This window comes from Ursus americanus, chromosome 21 (assembly GCF_024610735.1).
Source record: "Ursus americanus isolate L20-20 chromosome 21, mUrsAme1.1.p, whole genome shotgun sequence".
Classification (NCBI taxonomy): domain Eukaryota; kingdom Metazoa; phylum Chordata; class Mammalia; order Carnivora; family Ursidae; genus Ursus; species Ursus americanus.
Genome location: NC_142147.1, coordinates 21,737,293 through 21,760,600, shown reverse-complemented (window position 1 = coordinate 21,760,600; position 23,308 = coordinate 21,737,293). Strand labels below are relative to the sequence as shown.

Here is a 23,308-nt window from a genome sequence, read left to right as displayed (position 1 = left end):
AACAACCACAAGAAATATGTGGAGGAATAAATATATTTAATATATTTAATACTTACATGAACTAAAAGGTAATATAAAATTACAAAACTTATATTTTGTCATGAATAGAGTGTTTCTGATAAGGACCACTTGGATTAAATAGAAGCTTCCGGTAAATAAGGACCCCGTCGGCAATACAGCACACTGCTGCCAGGAGTCCAAACACCTGGAAACAAACATACTTTGTCACTGCGGTGGCCACGGTGTGGACCTTGGTCACTCACACAGGTTTTAAGTGGCTTGCCCACTGGCTTCCTCTCCTGCTAGGGTACTGAGATTGCTTGCTCCACTTCCACCTAATACTAAAATGGGAAGAGACTTCAGAGATCATTTCATTCTCATTCCCAAGTTTTCCCAATACCTGCCTCGAGAAAGGGAAAAGGTAACTTAGATGAGCAGAAATAATATTGAAGTTGTGTGGGCTCTGAAATAAATACTTGTCTGGATCTCTTGACTTGCTCCCCCATGTATGATTTAAAGTCCTACTGAAGATAATTTAGTTATCAATCAACATTTCTACCCCAATGTTCAACTGCCTTTCTTACTACAAACCCTACTGGAGGGCCAAAGTTAACGGCAGCTCAAGATTAAACCAATGAACAGGAGCTGTGATACACACTTTAGAGAACTGGAGTGATAGATGATCCAAATTAAAGGGTGGGATTCTAACTAGGCCTCAGGGGGAAAAAATAAGGTAAAGGGAATAAACTAGAACTTGGTCTTACTCTCTTGGCTATTTGAGAGCTGGCGCCTGGGCTGGAAAAGAGGGATATCATTCCTTGTGCTATTTGGTCAGTTCCATCCAATGGCGGGAAGTCTGGCCTCTTGGCTCTAGATACCACTCCATTTTCCATCCTGAATCTCAAACTCAGCTTATTAGGTTCTGACCACACTGAGTACTTCCTACCTATCTGACCATGACTCTGGTACTCTGCATGTTGCTGGTTCCTCTACCTGGAACCATCCCCCTCATCTCCCCTTTATTACTGACAAGCTGCGTTTCCACTGCCAGAGCAAGGTAGTTGCTTCCTCTTTTCTGTGCCCTGCAGTACTCTGTCAATAGCTTGTATACAGCTCTTTACATTTCTCTTCCCTGTATTAGGCTATAAGCAATCTGAGGATAGGATAGGCTCATGTTCTAGTTCAGTGCTGTCCAAAAGAAATAGAATTTGAGTCACCAATGTCAGCCACATAATTTTTTCTAATAGCCACATTAAAAAGAAAAAAACAAGTGAAATTAATTTTAATAACATATTTTGTTTAGCCTACTATGTCCAAAATATAATTTTAACATGTCCTCAATATAATAATGTTATTATGAAATAATATATATTTTTTGGTAAGTCTTTGAAATCCAGTGTGTTTTTACATGTATACTCATCTCAATCAGACCAGCCACATATCCAGTACTTAGTAGCCACATGTAGCTAATGGCTGCTGCATCGGACAGCACAACTCTATACTTTGTCAGCATCTACTAAAGCGCACCTTTGTAAACAATGAATCAGTGAATGGATAAGTGAATAAAAGTACAGCTGACTTTTGAACAACATGGGTTTGAAGTGCATAGGTCCTTACGTAGGGATTTTTTTCTGTACTGTAAATGTATTTTCTCCTCCTTTTGATTTTCTTAGAAACATTTTCTTTTCTCTAGCTTAGTTTATTGTAAGATACAGCATATAATACATTTGATACAAAAATATGTGTTAACTATGTTTTTGGTGCTGCTTGTCAACAGTAGGCTATTAGCAGTTAAGTTTTTGGGAAGTCAGAGTTTAAAGTTTCAGCTGTGTGGGCAGTCGATGTTGTTCATGGCTCAACTGTAAATCCTACGCCTTGTCCCTCTTTCTCCATAGTAGAGGGATAAGATTATCTTGTTTTTTGTTTCTAAGTTTAAAAATATTTATTTTGGGGGGGGAGGGGTAGAGGGAGAGGGAGAGACTCCTCAAGCAGACTCCCTGCTGAGTGTGGAGCCTGACATAAGGTTCTATCCCAGGACCCTGAGATCATGACCTGAGCTGAAAACCAAGAGTCAGATGCTTAACCGACTGAGCCACCCAGGAGCCCCGGGATAAGATTATCTTTAAAGATATCTGGGGGAAATTGCTGTTACAGCACTATCTCATTTCTAGAATAATTCTCATCCCTCATGAAGTTGACTGGGGCTTAGTAAGATGAAAAACCATGGATTGTGACATACATGTCTGTCTGAGAATGGTTGGTTCTCCTAAGCAGCCCATACTATGGAAAGACAAGGAAGTAGGAGGGAGATTTATTTAAGAACTTCCTGATTCACATCTCTAGATCAGAATGTAGAAAAGCCAAACGACTCTGAACCTCCTCTAAGCAATCTCATAAGAGTATCAGATGGAACTAAAACTCAATTATTTGACTCCTGTTTATTTTGGCTTGCCTTCCAGGATTAATTCTGATTAAACTGCCTTGCTTCTCTTCAAGCAATGTTCATGATAAATCCTTTACTTATAAGGTTTCCTACAACCTTATCATGAGACATCTTGTATATTCCATCTGAAGAAAGCTCTGGACAAAGAATAACTGAGCTCAGGGCAATCTGTCTCACCTTAACAAGTGGTATGTATCCTTTCCTTTAAAAGGGAGAACTATGAAACTCATCCATGGTCTTGCTTGACATCAGGTTTCTCAGAGCTAAGTGTAACGGATTCCAGTAGCTTTTCTCAGTCTAGTCTAGCTCTACATATTGATGTGGAACATATAGGAACTATTATTTGGTTAACTTTTTTAGGGTGAAATTATATTCCTTCAGGTTAATCACAGCCTGTACTCACACAAAAAATATTAAGCCACTAGGGACTATACAACTGGCCTAGGAGACCCAAGGATGAATATAGTGTAGATTTCTGTTCTTATATCTGTTTTTCTAGTAAATCTGAATACTAATCAAACCTAAAGCAAGAAATCAGAAAGACCTCCACTTACCCCTCCAAGGACTATAAATGTTGTGGTTTCTGGTAACAGTGCCAACACAGATATGATTATCATGAATATTGCTGCTATCACTGAGTTGATAATATCCTAAAACACAGAATGGAAAGGTCAGCTTTGCATGAAGATCACCAAAAAATGAATCAGCTGCCTAGAGATTTTCAAAGTTCGTTTTATTAAACTTAGTGGTTTGGGGGTTTTTTTCTTTTGGAAATCAAACTGCCACAGTAAAATGACACCTATATCGTATTTGGTTTACAGTGATTCCTAGTGTTTCTCTTAACCTATGATACACCAATCATTTCTTTTTTATTTCTTTTTTATTTCTTTTTTATTTAAATATAGTTGGAGGGAGAATGCATCTGGTTGGGAATGGATGATGTATGGTGTGGAAGGTTTATGATAGAATGGTGCACTGGAAAGCAAGAATGCTAAGAGAAAATGTGGAGTAGTTTACACTGTAAACCAAACAACTTTATAATATTACTAAAATGCAATTAATAAAAAAGCTGCATACACTTGGCAGAAAATGGTAATTTTCAGGAAAAAAACTTTCCTACATCTGCATGCAATGGCTGATTATACTATTATTTCTGATGATGTAGCTCATTCATTTAATAATTTCTAGAAACAAAACATTTGCCTTCTGAACAATAGCTTTAAGGGGTGCAGCTTACATTATGACGTATAGTGTGAGAAAGGTAAATCATCTTTATTCTGGAATGGTTTATATCTGTTTACAGATAACTGTAGGAAGGAAGGTATTGTTAACAGAAATATCAGACTTCAAACTCCTGGTAACTTAGAAATGTGGTTATTAAAAAGAAAATGGGGGGTGTGCATAGGTGGCTTGGTTGACGATTTCAGCTCGGGTCATGATCTCAGGGTCCTGAGATTGAGCCCCACGTTGGGCTCCGTGCTCAGCGCAGAGTCAACTTCAGATTCTCTCCCTCTGCCTCCTCCGCCCCCCCCCCCCCGGCTCTCCCAGTCTCAAAATTAAAAAAATTAAAAAGTAAGTTCAATGCGGACAGGCAAGATTATATGCATGTAGGATGAAAAAAGGTTCTCATTTGCAAGAAATATTGAGACTGTCCTAGGTTAATATTCCTCTGTGTTGGATATTTTGCTCTGCATCAAGGCAAGCCACACTTCTGTGTCAGACCGCCCTGCCTCCCGTGACTCATTCAGGCACGAGTATATGAATGGCTTTAGGTAGAAGTTGTGTTCTAGGGAGTGCAAGAGAACTACAGGAAAGAAAAGGATGCACCTATCCCGAAATATCAGTGATCCTTAATGGTCATTTAATACATTGTTTTTATAATGAAAACCAAACATCAATATACCATGGAGTAGAATGTTAATTACCAGAAAAAAACAAAAAACAAAAACCCAAGAAACAAACCCCCCCCCCCAAAACCCAAAAACCAAAACAAAAAACAAAAGCGAAAGGAGATTTCAAGAAATTTTGAGCCTGTACTTGGATGGCACTGCAAAGCCCTGGGTTGGCTCATTGTGCTTTCTGTCATTGGTACACTTGAAGGGAACAGTCAGAGAAGGCCTGCTGTACAGACTGTCAGTTACTGCGGCTTTGGGACAGTGATAAACACGATAAATCTGAATGGAGATGACCACGCCTTTTCCTCATCAGTGAAGACTGTGGCCATGAGGCAGAAGTTACCTTTCCCCAATGACACATTAATTGAAATCGTCAGCCATCTGTGTCCTTCACTTTTTCTACAGTAGAAGAGCCCCAGGCAGCTTCTCCAGGGCTGTGCTCTGGCTCCCATTCCCATGCACCACTCTGCAGGGACCTTATTCTCTTCATGACCCTTCTTTGTCCCTGGCCAACTTTCCTCAACTCTGTGGCCCCTCTAATTACAGTTGTCTCTCTTGCCCTGCTCAGTCCAACCATTCCCTCAGCTTTCCAGTTACCTGTCCACTTGAGGCACACCACTCTGGTAAAGGGGCCTCTGGAAACACAGCCTGTGAATATGTATGGTTTCCAGGGCTTATTTTTCTCTCTTTACATGTGACAGTATTCACCACTCCTTTTTGAGATGCTTTCCTGTCTTACCTTCTGTGACACGGGTCTCCCTTGCATTCTCTCCTGCCTTTCTCTGGCTCCTCCTCCTTTTCACCCCATATGTTGGTGTTTCCCAGTCTTACCTTCAGCTTGCTCTCCACTTTCTCCGTGCCATTTAGGCCAGTCCCAGAGCTTATCTACCATCACAATGTGATGACTTCCAAAGCTGCAGCTTTAACTCCTCACTCTCCTGAGCTTCAGACCTGTTCTGAACATTTCTATCTGAACAATCCATAAGCAACTTAAACCTAGTATTTCTCAAACTGAACTTAAGCATTCATCTCCCTGGCCCCTCCTTAAACCTATTCTTTCTGTATTTCCTATCTCATTATCATCTCAAGATTTTAAATGGCAGGTATTTTTAATTCTTCTTATTTACCTAGTCCTATCAATTCTACCCCATTAACCCCTTTCTCTCTAGTTACTGTTATGACCGTACTTCAGGCCTTTATAATTTTCATGCCTGGCTTACAGAACCAGTTTTAAGTGGTCTCTGAGACCTACCTCTAGTTTTGTTCCTCTTTAATCCATTATTGACACTGCAACCAGCAATTTCCTAAATTGTAAGCTGCTCATATCACTCTCCTACTTAAAAACCCCTAAAAGCTTCCAATGCCATTGGTTTAAAACCCAGGGCATATAAAGCCTTGCATGCTCGGACCTCCTACTGCCTCCTAAGCCTCCACTCTTGCCCTCCGTGCCTCCACACTATCCTGGGTATGCATCTATCCCTGCACCTATTATACTGAATTGCTCATCTATCTTGCTTCTTGGCTACACTGAAAATTTCACAGGTGTAAGATTCGTGTTTTATCAAAGAACCCATTATGGAAGCTGGGATTAGCAGACACTGAACACTTGGCTGAATAAAAATGATTCCACTAGATCAAGAGCAGAGAGGAATCTTGATTTCATAATGGAATAATCCCATAGTTGACCATATAGCATCATTTCTCAGAGATTACAATATCAGCAAAATTTGATCCTCAGAGATTTGGAGACTAAATTTCCGTCTACACATAGGTCACCCTCTCTCCCAGTGTATTCTGTTAAGCTTAGGGCTCCAGGTTTATTACAGGGACATGTAATAAACTCCAGAGAATTATTGTAGTTTGGAGAAAAAAAACCCACTAAAATGTATTAGTTTTATTAACCTTGGAAAGCAGAATGTGAAGAGCAACTATACAACTTTTTGAGTAAAGAGGATATGAACCATGCTCCTCATGTCCTTGAAGAAACCTCCGGAATAATTAAGCTTAGCTCTTTCTGCTACTAAATGACATTATGTACTCTGAGGGCCAACTGACGAAGGGGTTGTGATCCCTTTTCCTAGACTTCCCTCCAGTCAGGTCCAGGTCTAAAAGTGTGATCAAGTAGGAGTTTGGAGAGTTGCTATGAAGATCCTATTTCCCAGCTTTCTCCTTCTGGGACTTTTTCAGTTTGTGACTAGCTTGAAATGTTCATCACTGGCCTTCAAGGGTGATTCTAGAAGGTACCACTTGAAGGCATGCTTTTTAAAGCTCTAAAGTATTTTCTCGTTAATAGGGTTTATCAGCTTGGATATCAGCACTTTGGAACCCAGGAAGATGAGACAAGCGCAGCCAAGGAAGATTTAAATGCAGCTACCAGTCCAACCAAAAGTGGGAAGGGCAGCAGGGGGTCTTAGGAGGGAGACCTACAGAGATAGGATACCGGAGATAAAATTTTAAAGAGGAGAGAGAGGTAAAGCCACTCAGTTTTTCCTAGAACTGGAGAATACTTCAGGCTGAAGGGACACGTTCACCTTAACTAGCATCTTCAACTTGCCTATTTTGACAGTTTCTAGAACCATTTTGGCACTTCACTGGGCAGTTATTCTCAATGCTGTAAGTATGGCAGGTGAAGTTCATTTGCTACTAAATAAGGTTGTACAAGATGAGTTAAATTATTTAGCATTAATGATTACAGACATTCTTAAGTAAGACAACATTGTGCTTTATTCAGCCTCCCAGATTACTTCGGTTTTCCATTTAGTGGTCATGGGTGTGCAAGATGTGGATACTTGTGTATCTGCCTCCATCCCCTTCCCCCCCATTTTGAGGCCATATCAACTTGTACTTAAAAGGGAGGTAACGATTAAGAATGCTCTATAATTTTCTTAGCCATGATCTTAAATTTAAATTTCTTTAGAAAGTCAACACTTAAGTGAATTCTCCTAACAGAAGAGTCACTCCCATCTACTGGTAGATGGGAGCTGAGAGGAGAATTTATGCTCTGTGGTTGCTAAGGGACAACACAGAACACAGTAGCAATGGGTAGAGCTCCTCTTTCCTAAGCCTATCAGACATTCCTTAAAGGCTTAAGAAAACTGAAGAAGAGCTTATTAAAATGTCTCACTATGACAGGAAAATAGTTAATTTTAACAATATACCTGAACACTTACAAGCAATGGCCAAAATAAACAGGCTATTAATCGATCAAGTCTCAGTATATATAACATTATGAAAAAGAAAGTAACAGTGACTTCAAATCCAGTGATGACAATGTACGGTTCAGGGGCTTGTGCAATGATAAAAAAGGTCATGGATGTCACATTTAGCGCCTATAAGGATAAAAAAAACACGATTTATTCAACGATTACTGAATGCAAGTTTAAGCTGTAAAAATGATCGTTTCTAAAATAACTAAATAAATGGGTTTAGGCCATATATACGCACACCTAAAAGAGGAAATACTATAATGTATGGATTTTGCCTTCTCTTTGTGTTTTAGGGAATTAGGTGTCCCTCTCTTGTTATTCCACTTGTACAACTAATACAGTCACTTCCCATATCTGTTTCCTTAATCTTTTTCCACTACGTATCTTCTTTTCTCTCTCAGACCTTCAATCTCTCCTAATTGGCTCCTTTCCACATCATACTATAAACATACACAAATTGTCTTAACACACACACACACACACACACACACACACACACACACACACACCCTTCCATTCATCCTGCTCCTAAAGAAACTGTGTTTTCTATTTCTCCCTATAGTTCTTTTCAAAAATGTCTGTATACTGACTATTATAATTCCTTTTCATCTGCTCATCACGCCTTAAGTCTTAGCAATTTGGAATCCACTGTCAAACTTAAACTTTGAATGTTGCCATGAAAAATACTGGAGAAAAGTTTAAAATAAACTGTTAGAGGAAAACAATTCTCTGAAGAACCCTGTGGGGGAACAGAGGGGAAAAAAAAAAACCCAACAATTCTGATGCTTCACTTTTTATGTATTTTCTCTAACCTAAGTAGAATGCAATCAGAATTGAATATTTTAAGTAAAAAAAACCCCTGAAGATAATCTAATCCAATCTCCTCATTTACAAATAAGGATATAAAATACAGAAATGTTAAGTGACCTAAAGGAAAAATAAGCTGATAGGTCCCAGTGAGTCTGTCAACATCATGTTTTTAGGAGCTGTCGTGTTATAGCTCTATCCAAAGTCTCTACGTTCTTGGAAAATGGTTCTGTCAAGAGTTTCCCCTGGTTAGACTTTTATGATTAGTCTGTCAGCTAGTAGCATCTATATACTCTTTTTAACCTTAAACCTATATGGGCTACTTATTCATAATTCTTTCAATTACTTTATTAGTATAAAAAGATCCTACCTTTAAACTTCTAAATTAATCAGTTTGATTATGTAGCAAATATAACCAGTAACCAAATAAGCCATTCATTATAATTAGTATAATTACTATTAGCAGCATTTCACCTCAAACCACTTCATTTACTTTATTGAACCACAGTCTTGAGTTCATGGATTATGAAATCTAGGGTCACTTTTTCAGTCCCTATCTTCCGTAAACTTTCTGCACCATGGATTTTGACATTGGTGATTAATCTATTTTCTTAAAAGTTCCTATGATTTCAGTCACACTGGATTCTCCCCCAATCCATTATTTACAGCTCTCCTATCATTACTCTTAGCCTTTGTCTCCAGTTCTCTTTTAAATATCCCACTAATATCTCAGACATTTCTTCACCACTCTATGGAAACTGCTTTTGCTCAGATTATCAATGATTTCAGAATTACTAAATTTAATGAACATTTTTTCTTATCCTATTGGACCCCCATGGCTTAATTGCCATTGGCTATCTTTTCCCTATTCTTCTACTCCTTTGGCTTGCATGTCACTTTTCCTAGTTCTTATACAACTTTGCAACTATTCTCCCTTGGTGGGCTTCTCTCCTTTTACCCATCCTTTTAAAATGCTGGCATTCCTTTAGATTCTGTTCATGACCCAATCGATGAATACGGGTTCCTATTGCAGGGCAGTCCTCAACATCTCACACATAGCCATTTGCAATCTCTATCTGAATACCTATAGGAATCTCAAATTCACCATATCCAAAACTGAACTCATCTTGCCCATTCCTCCTGCATGCCTTATCTTAATTGGTGATACCACCATCTAGCTTACCACCCACCCTAGAAACCTATTATCAGTGCTCCTAATACTCCCCACAATTGATCAATTATCAGGTCCTGCTGATTTAATGCTAACCATCTTGGGAACCCACTACCTCCTCTTCGTCCCTATAGCTACTGCCCTTCAGTATCTTCCCTGAACTACCATGACAAAGGTATTACAGTATAATTTCCAAAAATCAAATGCATGTCTCAGCGGCTCCCTGTGATCTTTAGAATAGAGCCTACCTCTTACCATGGTATTCAGCCTTCCATCATTCAGCTCCTGTTTACTTCTCTAGCAGAATTTCTTCACAGTTTATCCACAGGATAATTCCAGTGTTTAATTCTCAAATTGAACTTCTGATCCTCCTCCTACATTTGCTTTACCCAAAGGCTTTCAGTGGATGGCAACTTCATCCTTCCAGTGCTTAGGCCAAAGACTTTGGAGTTATCCTGACTCCTCTTTTTCTTACACCACATCTGGTTCATCAGCAAATCATGTTGGGGCTACTTTTAAAATATATCCCAAATATGATAATTTCTTGTAGCCTACTCTCCCAATACCCTGGTCCGAGCCACTATCCTCATTGCCCAGATTACTGCAATAGCTCTAACTGGTCTCTTGGTTCTACCCTTGCCCTTGCAGCAATCCCCTCCTGTCCTTTGACCAATCTATTATCAACATAGCAGCTGGTCTATTTTTTAAAAATGTTAGTCAGATCATATACAACCTTACTCAAAACCTTCCTCATCTATCACTGTGTCCCCAGTCACTCCACTCCTACCATACTGGTTTCCTTGGTTTTTCTTGAACCCTTCAGGTACATTCTGTCATAGGGCCATTGTAATGTATATTCCTTTTTTAAACACTTTTCCTCCAGATATTCTCATAGCTAACTCCCTAGCCTCACTCAACTCTCTACTAAGTTGTCATCTCAACAAGGCGTAACCTGACCACTCTATTGCTGGAACATGCAGCCTTGCTCCCCTTACACTCCTTTGTCTCTTGTTCCGTAGAACTTACAACTTTTTACTTGTCTCTTGTTCCCTAGCACTTACAACTTTTTACAATACTGCATCATTTATTTATTGTGCTTACTGTTTGTCTCCCTTGCCCTCCCACCCCAATATGTAAACGCCGTGAGGGCTAGGGATTTTTGCTTTGTTCACTCATATCTCTCAAGAGCCTAGAACAGTGCCTGGAACATGGCAGGCTTTCAATAAGTATTTGTTGAATGAAGAAAATAAGGCAACACTCATCTTGTTAAAACTTGCTACATAAATCATGCTGTTTTTTTGCCTCCATGTCTTTGCTCAGGTGGCTGCCCCTCAGAACCCACTCTGTTTCTCTAGGAAGTTTCCCGATACATCTCTTTCTCTTGTCTTTGGTTAAATGTCTCACTCTCTGGCCTATCCCCATCTTATCACATATTATAGCTGTCTGCTCATAGGTCTGTCTCTTTGACTAAACTGAAGAACTCCATGAATCAGGGACTTTTGTCTTGGTTGTCTTTGTTGTTCCAGGGCCTAAGTCAGATCTTAAAATACAACTAAATACTCTAAATGTTTGTTGAGGGAATTGATATGTCTGAAACTAAACCTTTCTCACAAGATCTTGTCACTCCTCCAGTGTTCTTCCAGAGCTCTCAGTACTGGGCATAAAACTCCAGACCCTCAGGTCACTTCTTTCCTGATTATTTACTCCTAACCCAAAGTAATCTCTCTGTCCTCCAAACTCCAGAGTAGTTTCCTAAACCTCTCTTATGCACTCTGACTTGTATTACATTACAGTTATTTCTCAGAATCACAGACTTTTGGTGTGGGAGGGACCTTGTATGCAGTTTGTTCTACGCACTCACCTGAAGTCTCAATCTCTTTTACAGCATCCTTCCTAGGTGCTCATCTATGCCTGTCACCTCTGCTGTTTGGGAATATACTACCACTTAATTTGGGGAACTTTCCCAATAGGAAATTCTTCCTCATATTAAGTGGAACTGTTTTCCTGTAGCTTTGAACTATTTCCATCTCCTCCCGTATAGGTCATCTCTTTAAAATTTAAAAATTGTTTTCTCCTTTTTTTTTTTTTTTTAGTTCCTTCAACATAGTCTCCTGTGACAGTCTCCACTTCTCTAACTAGGCAGGCCACCTTCCTCCAAATGATGGCTCATTCTCTCCAGACCTCTGTTGAGAACTAAATGCAGTGCGCCCGGCGTGCCTGACGCCCGGAAGCCGGCAGCCCCGCTGTGCTGTGCAGGGTACAAGCGCAGTTGCCTGGCCTGCTAACCTGGGTACGTGGTGTGCAGGTCCAAGCAGGGACCACTCATGCAGATGTGCCTAACTGGCTTTCTGGATGTGTCTGTAAACCTCTGAAGGGCAGGACAGTGCCTTCTTTCTCTCCTTCTGCCCCCAGGGTGCACAGTGAACCGCCTAGCCCCTGGGGAGGCCTAGACCTAAAAAGGCGGCAGAGGATTCCTCTTTATACTTGAGAGCTATCTCCCGCTGACCCTGAGCACGCCCCAATACCGCCCCCACCCGGTGGCCCGGCCTCACCAGCCGCAGCATCTTCACGTGGCCTTTTACACTGAAGCAGAAAGGGCGATGCTTCGGCTTCAGGGTCGCCATCATGCCTGCAGTCGCAGCAGCAGTAGCACTTCTCTCTCATTCCCTCACCTCGCCGCGCAGCTCTGCCAGGCCTCGCGCGGGGACAGCAACCGCCACCACAGCCGCGCGCCACCCTTCTAGGATTCTTGCCCTCGCGCGCGCATGCGCACGTCCTTGCTCGCGCATGCGCACGTCCTTGCTCGCGCATGCGCACGTCCTTGCTCGCGCATGCGCACGTCCTTGCTCGCGCTCGCGCACGTCCTTGCTCGCGCTCGCGCACGTCCTTGCTCGCGCTCGCGCACGTCCTTGCTCGCGCTCGCGCACGTCCTTGCTCGCGCTCGCGCTCATGCGCATGCGCCTGAGGCGGGGAGGGCAGCCGCTCGCCATTCTCGCTTTGCGGGCTGCTGTGGTTCGCTTGCTGCCTTTCTGCGGACCCAGCGGGGGGCGGGGGGCACGCAGGCCGTCCCCTCTTAGCGCAGCCCCGCCCGGCACCAAGGACAACTGCTCTTCAGCTCTCCGTAGGGGCTTTCCTGTCAGGGAAAGTTTGGGTGGGGGGGGGGGTGTTCAGGAATGGCTGCAGGGCTACCCCGGACTATGAGCATCTCAAATACAAACTCCTTAGAGAGGATTTCCCTTGGGCACCCCGTCTAGAGCAGCCACCATCACCCTCTCTTCACTGCATTTATATATCTTGTTGATATATCTTAGGAATATAAATTGCAGAAAAGCAGGGACCTGCCTGTGTCTGCTTCTCTCCCTGCAGGGTTCCCAGGGTCTGGCACATAGTAGATGTGGAATATGTGCAGACTGAATTAACGGCCTGGGCCTCATAACCTGCCCCTGCCCCCAGGGGATCAGTCTGATCCAAGAGCCTCATCCCAAATCAGAAAAATATTGAACTTAATCCTGAAGTTTATGGAAGACGTGTTTGTGGCAGATAATCCAGGGTCTGTGGCAGAGAATACAGAAAGCAGCAGATGGGGTTGTGGCTTTCTGGTAGCAGATCTAGAGACTCCGTGGACCCTCTTGCAAATGACTTCCTCTTCTCTGTCTTGGAGGTGACTGCTAGCATCTTGTACTCCTTGGAGAGGTAGGAAACCCCTCCCCCCAAGCCCTAGAATGGGCATGCCCACACAGTTCTTAGCGCAGCAGCTTAGGTTTCATGGCCTGGGCCTGTTGAGTAATACATACCCCACCTACCTCACACCTGGGCTAAATTTTTGCTACCTGACTATGGGTGAGATTTACAGGCTTCCTTCCCGCCCCCAGTTGTCTTTCAGTTGGAATATTGGTTGCGCCTTTGTTAAAAGATAAATTGAGGTATATTAAACATTTTAAGAGTTTGAGCAAAAATTTATTTGATTTGGGCAGCATCCATTCTAGCAGATAGGAAGGAGCTCCAAGGAGCTGTACAAAATGAAAAACTTTTATAGGCAAAAGGAAGCAGGAACAAGGATATTACACTGGCAAAGAACCTAGGTGTTTGTTGCAAGGTTAGTTTGCTTTAGGGGATGGCAGGAGTCTATCAAGCAGATTACCTAACTAGTATTGATTGCCTAGGCTATTCCTGATGGACCGGCCTAAGGTTCCATTTCTGGGAAAGTCAAAACAATTAAGTCTGGGTTTGGTGAGATGGGGCTTAGCATAAGCAACTCCATTTTGGGTCCTTGTGGTTTTTTCTGTGTTTTTGTTTTGTTTTTTGTTGTTGCTGTTTTAATACTTTCTTGAGGCATCTAGTACATGTACAGTCTAGACCCTGGAAATGTCAAAGGAAAGAGTGCAGGCTGTGAGGCAAGATAGATGGCCTGAATTTCAGCTTCACCCCTTGATGAATGCTTCTGATCAATTTAAACAAGTTACCTAAGTTTCGGAGGATCAGCTCAGCTAGGATTATGGGAGTGACAATATCCACTTGCAGGGTTGTTGGGAAGAATAAATGACACCCTAAGTGTGTGCCAGGTGCCTGGATAGAACACGTGCTCAATTAAGTAATCTCCAATAATTAACCAACCAGTTGCGGGTATTGTTGGCCATCCATCCCCCAAACCTTGCCAAGTCGGCGTTCATTCCGCCAGCGTCCTGTTAGCGGGAAGATTTCCTGGCTGCAACCGGCTCAGTCCTCGCCTTGAATTGTTTCCCCTCTCGGAGACAGGGTGAAATGCGACAAGGTCTCTTTAAGAGCCCGGCCCCAGCAGGCGCCCTGGCGCCTGGCGCGGGGATGGAGGCGGTCCGCTGCGCTCGCGCTGACTCTCGCAGGAAGAAAGCCCGGCTGTCGGATCCGCCCTCCGGGCAATGCTGCTGCGGCCGCTGTGGAGCTGCGTCGCCCGGGCGCTGCGGCGCGAGGGGCCTGGGAGCCCCGCCCCGGGGACGCGGGGGGCGCAGCGCCGGGCCTGGCCTCGCGGTAACGCGTCTCTCTGTTCTATCTCTGGCGGCCCGCGCCTGGCGCTCAGCGGCCGCCTGTCTCCCTCCTCACCCTCCGGCCTGAACCCAAAACTACTAGGCGCAGGGATTTTGTCCCGGCGCGGCTGCGGGGCCGTGGAGGGGCGATGGCGGTCGTTGTCAGCTGCCCCTGACGCCAGGGGGTCACGAACGGGTGGGGCCGTGGGGATCCCTCAGGAGAGCAGAAAGACCCTCCCACCCCCGCGAACGGGGGCTGCTCCCGTCCCGGCCCCGCTCTAGGTCCGATTCTCATGGCCTGGGGGGAGACAGAGACAGAGGCCTGGAGCTGCAGTTAACCAGTACCCAGCTGGCGGTGGGTGCTTTAGTCTCGGAGCCTTCCTCCTCCCACTAGGAGTGGACACTTGCCCTTTCAGAAATGGGAATCACCATCATAATAGCTCAGTTACAGCGGTCTTCGGGCTGTTGGGTGGCAGTACCCAACCTGTGTGGTGGGTGGGTCGAGGGTGTCAGCCCTGGGCCGAAATCCATGCCCGCTGCCCACTCTTAGCCACGGGGTGCCAGTGGAGGCTACCCTGTGTTTTGCTGGACCCATCTGTGAGGATCATAAATATGAAATGGGTGGAAAATGGAAAGTGTGATATACTAAGCGGGGGGAAAAAAAAAGCCGAGCACAGTTGGGGCCCAAAGGTGCCAAAAGGACCCAGGCAGAAGCTGCACAGTGTCACATGGAGGTAGACGGCAGTGGTGGGTCTGCCTCCATCCACCCGTGGAGGGACTCCGATGTCACTGGAAGACATTTTTAGGCCAGGGAGTATGCATAAACATTTTTTTTGTGGTGGTTTCCAAAAATTGGACAAAGAAGAGTGAATTACTTAAAACTGACTTTAAAAATTGATTTCATTTCTTTTGTAGATAAAGATAGAGAAAATGAAAAAGAGAAAAAATCAGTGGTAAGTCCCTGTTTTATGTGCACTCACCAGTGTGGGATTATATATATATATAAATAGAGTGGGAGGATTATATATGGGGGGGGGGAGAGCTGAGGGGAGTGAAGGAATATGTGCACATAGTAAAAAACAAAAATATAAGAGGATCTCCAGGGATGAGTAAGTCTATCTCCACCGCTGGGCCTCAGACCCCCTTCCCAGAGGACACCTGTTACCAGGTTCTGCTGTGTCCTTATCAAGAGTCTACACAGGTAGGAGCATATGTATAATCAAAGTCTTTAGGTAGATTTGGACTGTCAGCTTGATGAATGATTACAAAAGGATTTGAAAAGTGCTCATCTGTGTGGGGAAGGTTGGTTTCACCTTGGGTTAGTGGGTGGCAGCCTGGCTGTGAGAAAAAGGTCTGCTCACAGCCACCCCCTGCCCTCCATTGCTGAGATTAGTGGGTGGGTGGGGGTATCAGAGAGAATCCATGGGGGTCCACAGACACGGCTTCAGCCAGTGTAGTGACTTTGAGATGCCAGCCATGGTGTGGGACTGGAGCTGGTGTGAGGTTGAAGGTCAAAGAGGGCCAAACTATTCATGTTCATGGGGATGTTGGAGCCTTTAGCTGGCTGGGGTGGGGACCAACATTTTGGTCACCGTCAATCCAGAGGCTCAGTTCCTTGAGGAAGCTAGAAGTCGGTAGCTTCTGTGGCTCAGAAGGGAGTGGTTTGGTGGGTGGTGGTGGGAATACCTTGGCTGGGATCTACAGAGGGCAGAAAGGGAGGGCAAGCCCCGTGGGGTATTTGGGAGTGATGGAGAGGGCTTAGGAAGGAGTAAAGTCACACAGAGAGGATTGGTGATTGAAACACTTGGCTTTATGGAAATGAGAGGTGGGGTGGGTTCTGATGATAGGCACTGCAGAAGGAGAAGGGGTATTATGTTGAGCTGGTTGGGAATTGATGCATTATTGTGCTATTAATGATTGAGCTGGCGCTGATGTGAGCCAGGCCTATCCTGGGTGCTTTCAGGCTCGCAGGAGGTCCATCAGAAGTGGTATGGAGTGTGCATTTCAGCCCAAGGCTGCTCTTAAGCATTCAAATCCTCTAAATTCCTGGGGACCAAATAGTCCCTGTTATTAGTGAGTCCCTGGTCTGATGGGGGAGACGGCAATAAATAGGACCGTGGTGGACCCAGAACAGCAGTGATTCTGGGGGCTGTGAGTAGGGGGCAGGGCCTCCAGAGGACAGTGACTGAGGGGAACCTTGGGGAGCTTTGAAGTCTCCTGGGAGATGAATGAAAAGGGGAGGAAGGAGTGTTGGAGCAGAGGGAGCCACAAATATGAGTCATAGAGGGAAGAGAACTGCAGGCCCAAGGCTCAGGCCAGTCCCCAGGGAGCTGGTGAGGAGGGACTGGAGACAGGTCCCAACACCTGGAGCCACTGAAAGACTGGACCGGATGTGATGTGGTTTGCCTCTCGGGAAAAGATGGTGGTGGACCGTGGGTGGGGTTGAGGGGCACTGCTGGGCCAGACTGGAAGGCACAGAGGCCATTGGGGAGGCTTTTCCAGCCACGTGGGGTAGAGGCCTTAACTGGGGGCCAGGGGGACAGGCCAGCTTACGCAGATGAGTGGGAAGCAGGGCCCGGAGGAGTCGCTGGGTTGCTGGGTGCGGGCTGGAGACACCCAGGGTGTTGAGGGGTGGATGGTGCAGCCTTTCCCGAGGACTGGAACAGAAGAGAAGCTGTATGTAGGGGTTTTGAGGTGACGAATTGAAGTACCCAGGGGACGTCACACGGGATGGTAGTTAGGGAATGTCTGTGCTGAGCTGCAACCGGGAAGTCAATCACCATCACAGAATAGGAACAGGAACTTCTGGAAGAAGGTGTCATCTAAACAATGTTTCCTGCAGTGAACAGGAAAGAAACAAAGTCTATGCAGAACAATGTCCAGGTTGAGCTCCTCTTCATTTTCTAGGAAGAGAAAAAAGTGGTTTCCTTTAAAGAGCAGCAGTAAAACATCAAATCCATTAGGGCCCTGATTGGATCTGCCTTTTGTGCCCTCCGTTAGATTTATTTTGCAGTTTTGCATTCTGAGGGAGTAAGCTGGTGGGGCCCCAAAATTGGAGGGGGGCCTGGCATCTGCTGGAAGTGTGATTGGTCTCCTGGATACCCGTTAGGATCAAGGCGGGAGGAAACCTTCACGGCTGACTGGTAGAGTTTATAGTGGGCGGAGCAAGGTGAGATGGCCTACTGTGACCCCCTGTTTTATATGGGGTGTGACTGAGGCTGCCCTGGGGTCATGAAAAGGGTCTGCCAGGCCTACGTGGGAATCCATCTCTTTCCTTGGCCAGGCCCAGCGTCTTGGGCAAGTCATATGCATGGCTCACGTTTCTCTGGGTGCCTCCGGTCTGGGTTTAAAGGTCACTGTGCCCTGATGGCTGAGCCCACTCGCCCAGTGCAGTTAGTGTGAGCAGAGTATGGGTTTAAACTGTCCTCTCTGCTTTATCCCCTTCCACAAGCTTCGTTTTTCTCTTCTGTGAAAATGTTAGGAGCCACTGCTAAGGTGGCAAGGTTGAATGTGGTACCAATATACGTTACCCATCTTATGGCCTGTCCTGCAGCAAGGAGCTCCACCAAGTCCTCTCCTGTCCGAATACTTTGCAGCCCATGTCTTTCTGGGTAAAGCAGTGAGTGACATACTATAGACCATATACATGCTTCCCAGCCTCAAAGCCATTAGACTCTAGTTAAGGAGGCAGGACACTTGGACCTAAGAGTCTGAGGGACTGATCTAGGGAAGGGCAGAGTTGGGGGGTGGGCAGTGGGCCTAGGAGGCAACATAAGGGAGGGTCTGTCCTGGAGGGCAGTGGCCTGGTGGCCATCAGTGGTGGGCCTGTAGGCGGCCACCAGGGCTGAGAGTCCATTTGTTACTGCTCATGGTGGGACTGTGGAAATTTCCTGTGGAGGGAATTTTGTGTGCACATTGTGGTCTTCGACTGAATCATTTATGCTGTTCACCTGAGCCCTTCCCTAGAAAGTCTTCCCTGATACTCCCCCTAGATGTGCTTGATTGTTGGTTCTCATGTGCATTTGTCTTTTGTTAGGTTTGTGTTGAGGGCAACATTGCAAGCGGGAAGACGACGTGCCTCGAGTTCTTCTCCAACACAACAGAAGTTGAGGTATGGCCTCCATACCGGGTTCGAGAGAACCTGTAAAAGCTCGAGGAGTGACTTACAGAGGGTGTAGACCAGCCATGGCCCATAGAAATAAAATGTGAGCCACATGTGTAATGTGAAATTTCTAACAGTTTTGCTAAAATAATAATAATAATTATAATAATAGCTAATTTGACATACTATATCTAAAAGTTATCGTGTCAACATGTAATCAGTGTAAAAACCATCACTGAGCTATTTTGCATACTGTTTTTCATACCAAGTCTTTGAAATCTGGAATGTAGTTTATACTTACGGTGTATCTCAGTTTGGACTAGTCACATTTGAAGTTTGTAAGAGCTACACGTGGCTCATGGCCACCGTGTTGGACAGTGCAGGTCTAGACTTCCCTGTGGTCTGGTTAGGAGGGGTCTACAGACTGTTGAGAGTGGCTGGAATATTACAGTGTTACATCTGAGATATCCGTGTCCTAGCTGGGGGATATTACCCTGGGTGGCCAGTTAACATAATTTCTAGTTTATTTACTAGACCAGTCACTCAGAATAACCTCACAGATATTTGAGAAGTTCCTCTACAGTAAGACCCTGCCTCTTCTTTCTGGAAGAGTTTAGTGGGGTAATTGTGTCTGTGTCTTTTTACTATAGATCCTCCTATTTTCATACGTTTAGAGGTATTTTCTTTCCTTCTTTCTCTTCTTGCTTTTTACTTCTATTAAAGATATATATGGTTTGAGGGGTGCCTGGGTGGCACAGTCGGTTAAGCATCCGACTCTTGATTTCGGCTCAGGTCCTGATCTCCGGGTCCTGGGATTGAGCCCCACATTGGCTCCTTGCCCGGCACAGAGTCTGCTTGTCCCTCTTCCTCTGCTCCTCCTCTCTCTTCCTCTCTCAAATAAATAAATAAATAAAAATAATTTAAAAAAGATTTACATATGATTTGATAAAAAGAATAAATATTCTGTAGCCCTCATCTTGCTTTGCAGAAAAGTTTGCAGGCCCAGGAGCGCTGTCCTCAGAGCGTCTTGTGTGCAAGGCTGGCCCTTGGCTGGAGTGTGGGAACTTAGATTTTGGGAGAGTTCCACCATTTCCTAACTGATAGAGATGGCTCTCTCTGCCTGAACTGTTTGTGCCTGCTTGCTTTCTGGGAGTCTGGAATTTTTACGTGTGCCGGCCGGAGACTGCCTACGTGCCTGAACTCTGATGAAAACCCTGAACTTCTGGGCTCAGGCCAGCTTCCCCGGCAGATGCCACCTCACCCGTGTTGTCACAGCTTGCTGCTGGGGGTGGGGGGGGAGCAGTACTTCCTGTGTGACTCCCCTGAAAGAGGCTCCTGAGAACCTTGTGCCTGGTCTCCCCGCAGACTTTGCTCCGTGCATCCCTTTCTCTTTGCCAATTTTGTTTTTGTAGCCTCTCCCTGTAACAAATCTTAGCTGCGAATATCACTCTAGGCTGTGTCCTGTGCGTCCTCCTAGTGAGTCACACACCTGGAGAGGCAGGGGTCTAAGGGACTCCTGACATGCCTGTCCTGAGTGGTGGCACTCTACTTGGCACTTTAGGGGCACTTAATGTTCCCTCGTCAGAACCTGGAGCCAGGAAACAACCACAGAAATAATCACAGCAACGAAAGTCAGCACCTAGTAGGGATAATGCTGTATGCCAGGCACTGTGTTGAGGCTTCATTCTGTTGTCTAATTGATTTTGGCCTTGTAAGAGTCGTCTCTGGGAGGGAGGTACAATAATGACCTCGGTTGCAGAGCAGGAAAGAGGCTTAGTGAGGTAACTGAATGGCCACGGTCGCCATGCTTGCGTGTGGTGGAGCCTTATCGCAGCCCTGGCTGGCTGGCTTGGGGGGCCACACCCTTGTTTGGTTCTTCTGGAATATGGAGAGCTTTGGTGGCTTTCGGAAGACCTCACTTAACCTTTGGATCTCAGCTCAATGCTCTTAGACCTCCCCAGCTGGGTTACCCTTCTTGGTATGGATTCTTCTGGTCCCTCTGTATCCTTGTTTCAGACTACTTCTTGGGGCTTGAAAATATGTGATTTCTGTGATGATCTGAATAAGGTCTGCTTCTCCCAGTAAGTTTTTTTTTTTTTTTAAGGTTCATTTATTTTAGAGAGAGAGATGGAGAGAGTGTGCACACGTGAGTAGAGGGAGGGGCAGAGGGGGAGAGAGAGAGAGAGTGAGTGAGCATCTTGAGTAGACTCCCTGCTGAGCACACAGCCCCATGCGGGGCTCAGTTCCAGGACCCTGAGATCATGACCTGAGCTGAAACCAAGAGTCAGACTCTCAACCCATTGAGCCACCCAGGTGCCCCAAGTTTAAAGTTCCATAAGAGCAGGGACCGAGGTGGTTTTGCTCTTGCCTAACGTGGCACCTGGCACAGGGAGTCCTCAGTCAGTGTTGCATGATAGTGCCTCAGAGGGAGCACAGGTCAAGGCTGCCTGTGATCGAGCAGAGCAGCACATGCTACTCGGGACAGGAACAGAGCGCTGAAGACCCAGACAGAGAGGGCACGTGGGAGGGGCAGGGGATGATTCACGGAGGAAGCGCTATTTGAGCTGGAGTCTGAAAGATGTGTAGGAGTTTCCATGACATGGAAGTTGATGTGAAATGAGGTGACATGGGCATACTGGGCAGAAGGAACAGCATGAGCAAAGGCACAGAGGTGTGGAAGGTGGGGGGAGGTTACTCTTCATGGGTCCCACGCATTGCTTTCCTTTGGTCTTCTGTGGCCTATAGACCCTGCTCACATGCACTTTCAGGTCCCCAGATGGATCCAGGTACTCTCACAATCTTGGCCCCAAGAGCCCCATTTAAATCCTTTCCAGCACATACCTGTTTAGGAAGTGAACTAATGCATCGTGACTCTTAGCTGTCAGCGTGCCCAATGCAGAGACCAGAGGGAGGAGGGGAGGGGGAGCCCCCAAGCAGGGAAGCTGGGCTTCACAGGACAGCCGGAAGTGCCGCAAGTAGCTTCGTTCTTGCCTTCTCTCCCCTGTCTGCTCAGCCCAACGACGTGGGGACAGTCAGGGCTGGGATGGAACACACGGAGGAGAGATCAAGAGAACTGCCTTGCTCTTGGGGAGCTCCCGAGGCCACCAGAAAGGTGGCATGTGTGTAGACTTGCATGCAGGGACAGACACTGTTGTGATGTCCCTTTGGGAAGGCATGTGAGAAAGCCACATCCAGGTGGAGTTGTGGCTTCGCAGAGAGGGTTGCCCAGCTCTTTCGGTCCACCCCGGGGCCCACATCCTGAGGAATGTCAGACCTCTGATGTTTTCTTTTCTTGCAGGTGTTACAGGAGCCAGTGCCCAAGTGGAGAAATGTCCGAGGTCATAATCCTCTGGTGGGTGTGTTGGCTACTGCGTGACTGCCAGCTTCCACCTCAGTGCTGGGAATGGTGGTGCTGAGCCTGCCCCCTCCCTGCACAGGCCTTTTCTGGGCTCTTCCTGGGCTGGTGGAGAAGAGGGAGGGGACAAATGGAAAATGGCAGCATATTCATGTTCTGAGGTCAAGGGTCTCTGAGGCCTGGCTGGGCGTTTGCAGATCATGGGGACTCCTGTCAGCTGTCGCAAACTATCCCAAGTGGTCCGTCTTGGCTATCAGGGGTGTCCATTTCCTGCCGCTAATTCTACCCCTACCCTCTCCTAGAAAAACCTCCTTAGAACCGAGGTCTCCCCAGACTTTACCCCCAGGACCTGTCTCTAAGTAACCAGGTTCCTTGGGAAGCCTCTGATTTGGGTTTGCACTTGGCAATGTCCAGCGGCTGAATCTGGCTCACCCTGAAGCTCCCTGTCTGCTTTCCCAAGGGTGGGCCTAGCAAGCAGGGTCTATGGTGTGCTTGCGTCCCTTCCCCTGTCTGCCGCAGGCAGAAGGCTCTGCTCTGGCTGCTTCCAAGAAATGGGTGAGGTTTGAGTCCGGGAAGAGGGACATGAAGAAAGGGATGTTGCTTCTGGGCTCCTGCCCCGTGATGGACAGATGATTAGTTTCAGTTTTCGAGTGAGGGAACTGCAGCTCAGATAAGTTGCCCGCGGTATCTTACTGGTGGCAAGTGACAGACCTCGGTCTGACCGGAGAACCAGGGGAGCTGGTGCTGTCATTTCGTTTCCAGCAACACCACTGACATCTCCTCGTGTGGTTCTGTAGGCGCTGAGTTCCACTAGTGGCAGGGACTGTCCTTACCCTGGCTGACAGCTGTTTGCTAGAACATAGTGTCCTATCACACACTTAGTGGGTGCTTACTCCTTCATTCGTTCTACCAGTGCTACTGCATGCCTTTCAGTGCCAGACACTGTCCTAGACACGGGCAGCGAGCAACCCAAAGCTCTTCCTCCCTTGGCCTTCATATTCCAGTGCAGGGAGGCACAAGACAGGTTGGCGTATGATTTGGCGGGTGGCGATAGGAGCTATGAAAGCCTCTCAACCAGGCAAAAGGATATTATTTCAGTAAGGCAAAGACTCTCAGAGACATGAAAAGTTTTGCCTTTGTGCATGTGGGAGAAGATGGAATGCCAGTCATTCTCATTTGAGCGTAACAAAGAAACATTCATATTCTCTGGAGACCAGGGCTGGATTATTGGGTCAATTAGGTCATAGACATACGTTAGGGCTCAGAGGTGACATTTCACAGGACACAGTCCCAGTCTCAGCAGTCTGAGTCTCCGTGGTACAAGGAGCA

The 23,308-nt window shown here is 45.9% G+C and overlaps 2 protein-coding genes across 7 annotated transcripts in view; one reads left to right on the top strand and one right to left on the bottom strand.

Annotated features, from left to right (window-relative positions):
• Positions 1-19: 19 nt before the first annotated feature.
• On the bottom strand, positions 20-12,285 carry LOC123803459 (chemokine-like factor). Of its 2 annotated transcripts, none has more exons than XM_045814940.2 (4): positions 12,075-12,285; positions 7,509-7,667; positions 2,998-3,093; positions 20-205 (listed from the first exon to the last, which is right to left on the bottom strand). In XM_045814940.2, exons 1-4 carry the CDS (start codon positions 12,147-12,149, stop codon positions 89-91), a joined length of 447 nt encoding a protein of 148 aa, XP_045670896.1. In that variant the 5' UTR covers positions 12,150-12,285; the 3' UTR covers positions 20-88. The 2 variants fall into 2 exon arrangements, with proteins under 2 accessions (XP_045670896.1, XP_087726602.1); XM_087870476.1 differs by having other exon boundaries at positions 115-400.
• Positions 12,286-13,263: 978 nt separating this feature from the next.
• Positions 13,264-23,308, top strand: part of TK2 (thymidine kinase 2) — a 31,604-nt gene continuing 21,559 nt past the window's right edge. The window contains exons 1-4 of one of the 5 annotated variants that reach the window (XR_006782886.2): positions 13,264-14,526; positions 15,438-15,475; positions 18,559-18,633; positions 21,923-21,976. Coding sequence is in view for 2 of the 5 variants with exons in the window: in XM_045814930.2 (XP_045670886.1) it covers positions 14,418-14,526; positions 15,438-15,475; positions 18,559-18,633; positions 21,923-21,976 (276 nt within the window). In the remaining 3 variants the exon portion in view is untranslated. Of the gene's footprint in view, positions 14,527-14,891; positions 15,337-15,437; positions 15,476-18,558; positions 18,634-21,922; positions 21,977-23,308 lie in introns of those variants that run through there. The other 4 variants (XR_006782888.2, XM_045814930.2, XR_015728040.1 and 1 more) reach the window with 4 other exon arrangements.

Coding starts and splice junctions, on each gene's coding strand:
- LOC123803459 (XM_087870476.1), bottom strand. CDS start 12,149: ATGATGGCGACCCTGAAGCCGAAGCATCGCCCTTTCTGCTTCAGTGTA. Junction 3,094..7,508: donor GTTTATTTTGGCCATTGCTT/GTAAGTGTTCAG, acceptor TCTGTGTTTTAG/GATATTATCAACTCAGTGAT. Junction 401..2,997: donor CATTTATAGTCCTTGGAGGG/GTAAGTGGAGGT, acceptor TTCTCGAGGCAG/GTATTGGGAAAACTTGGGAA.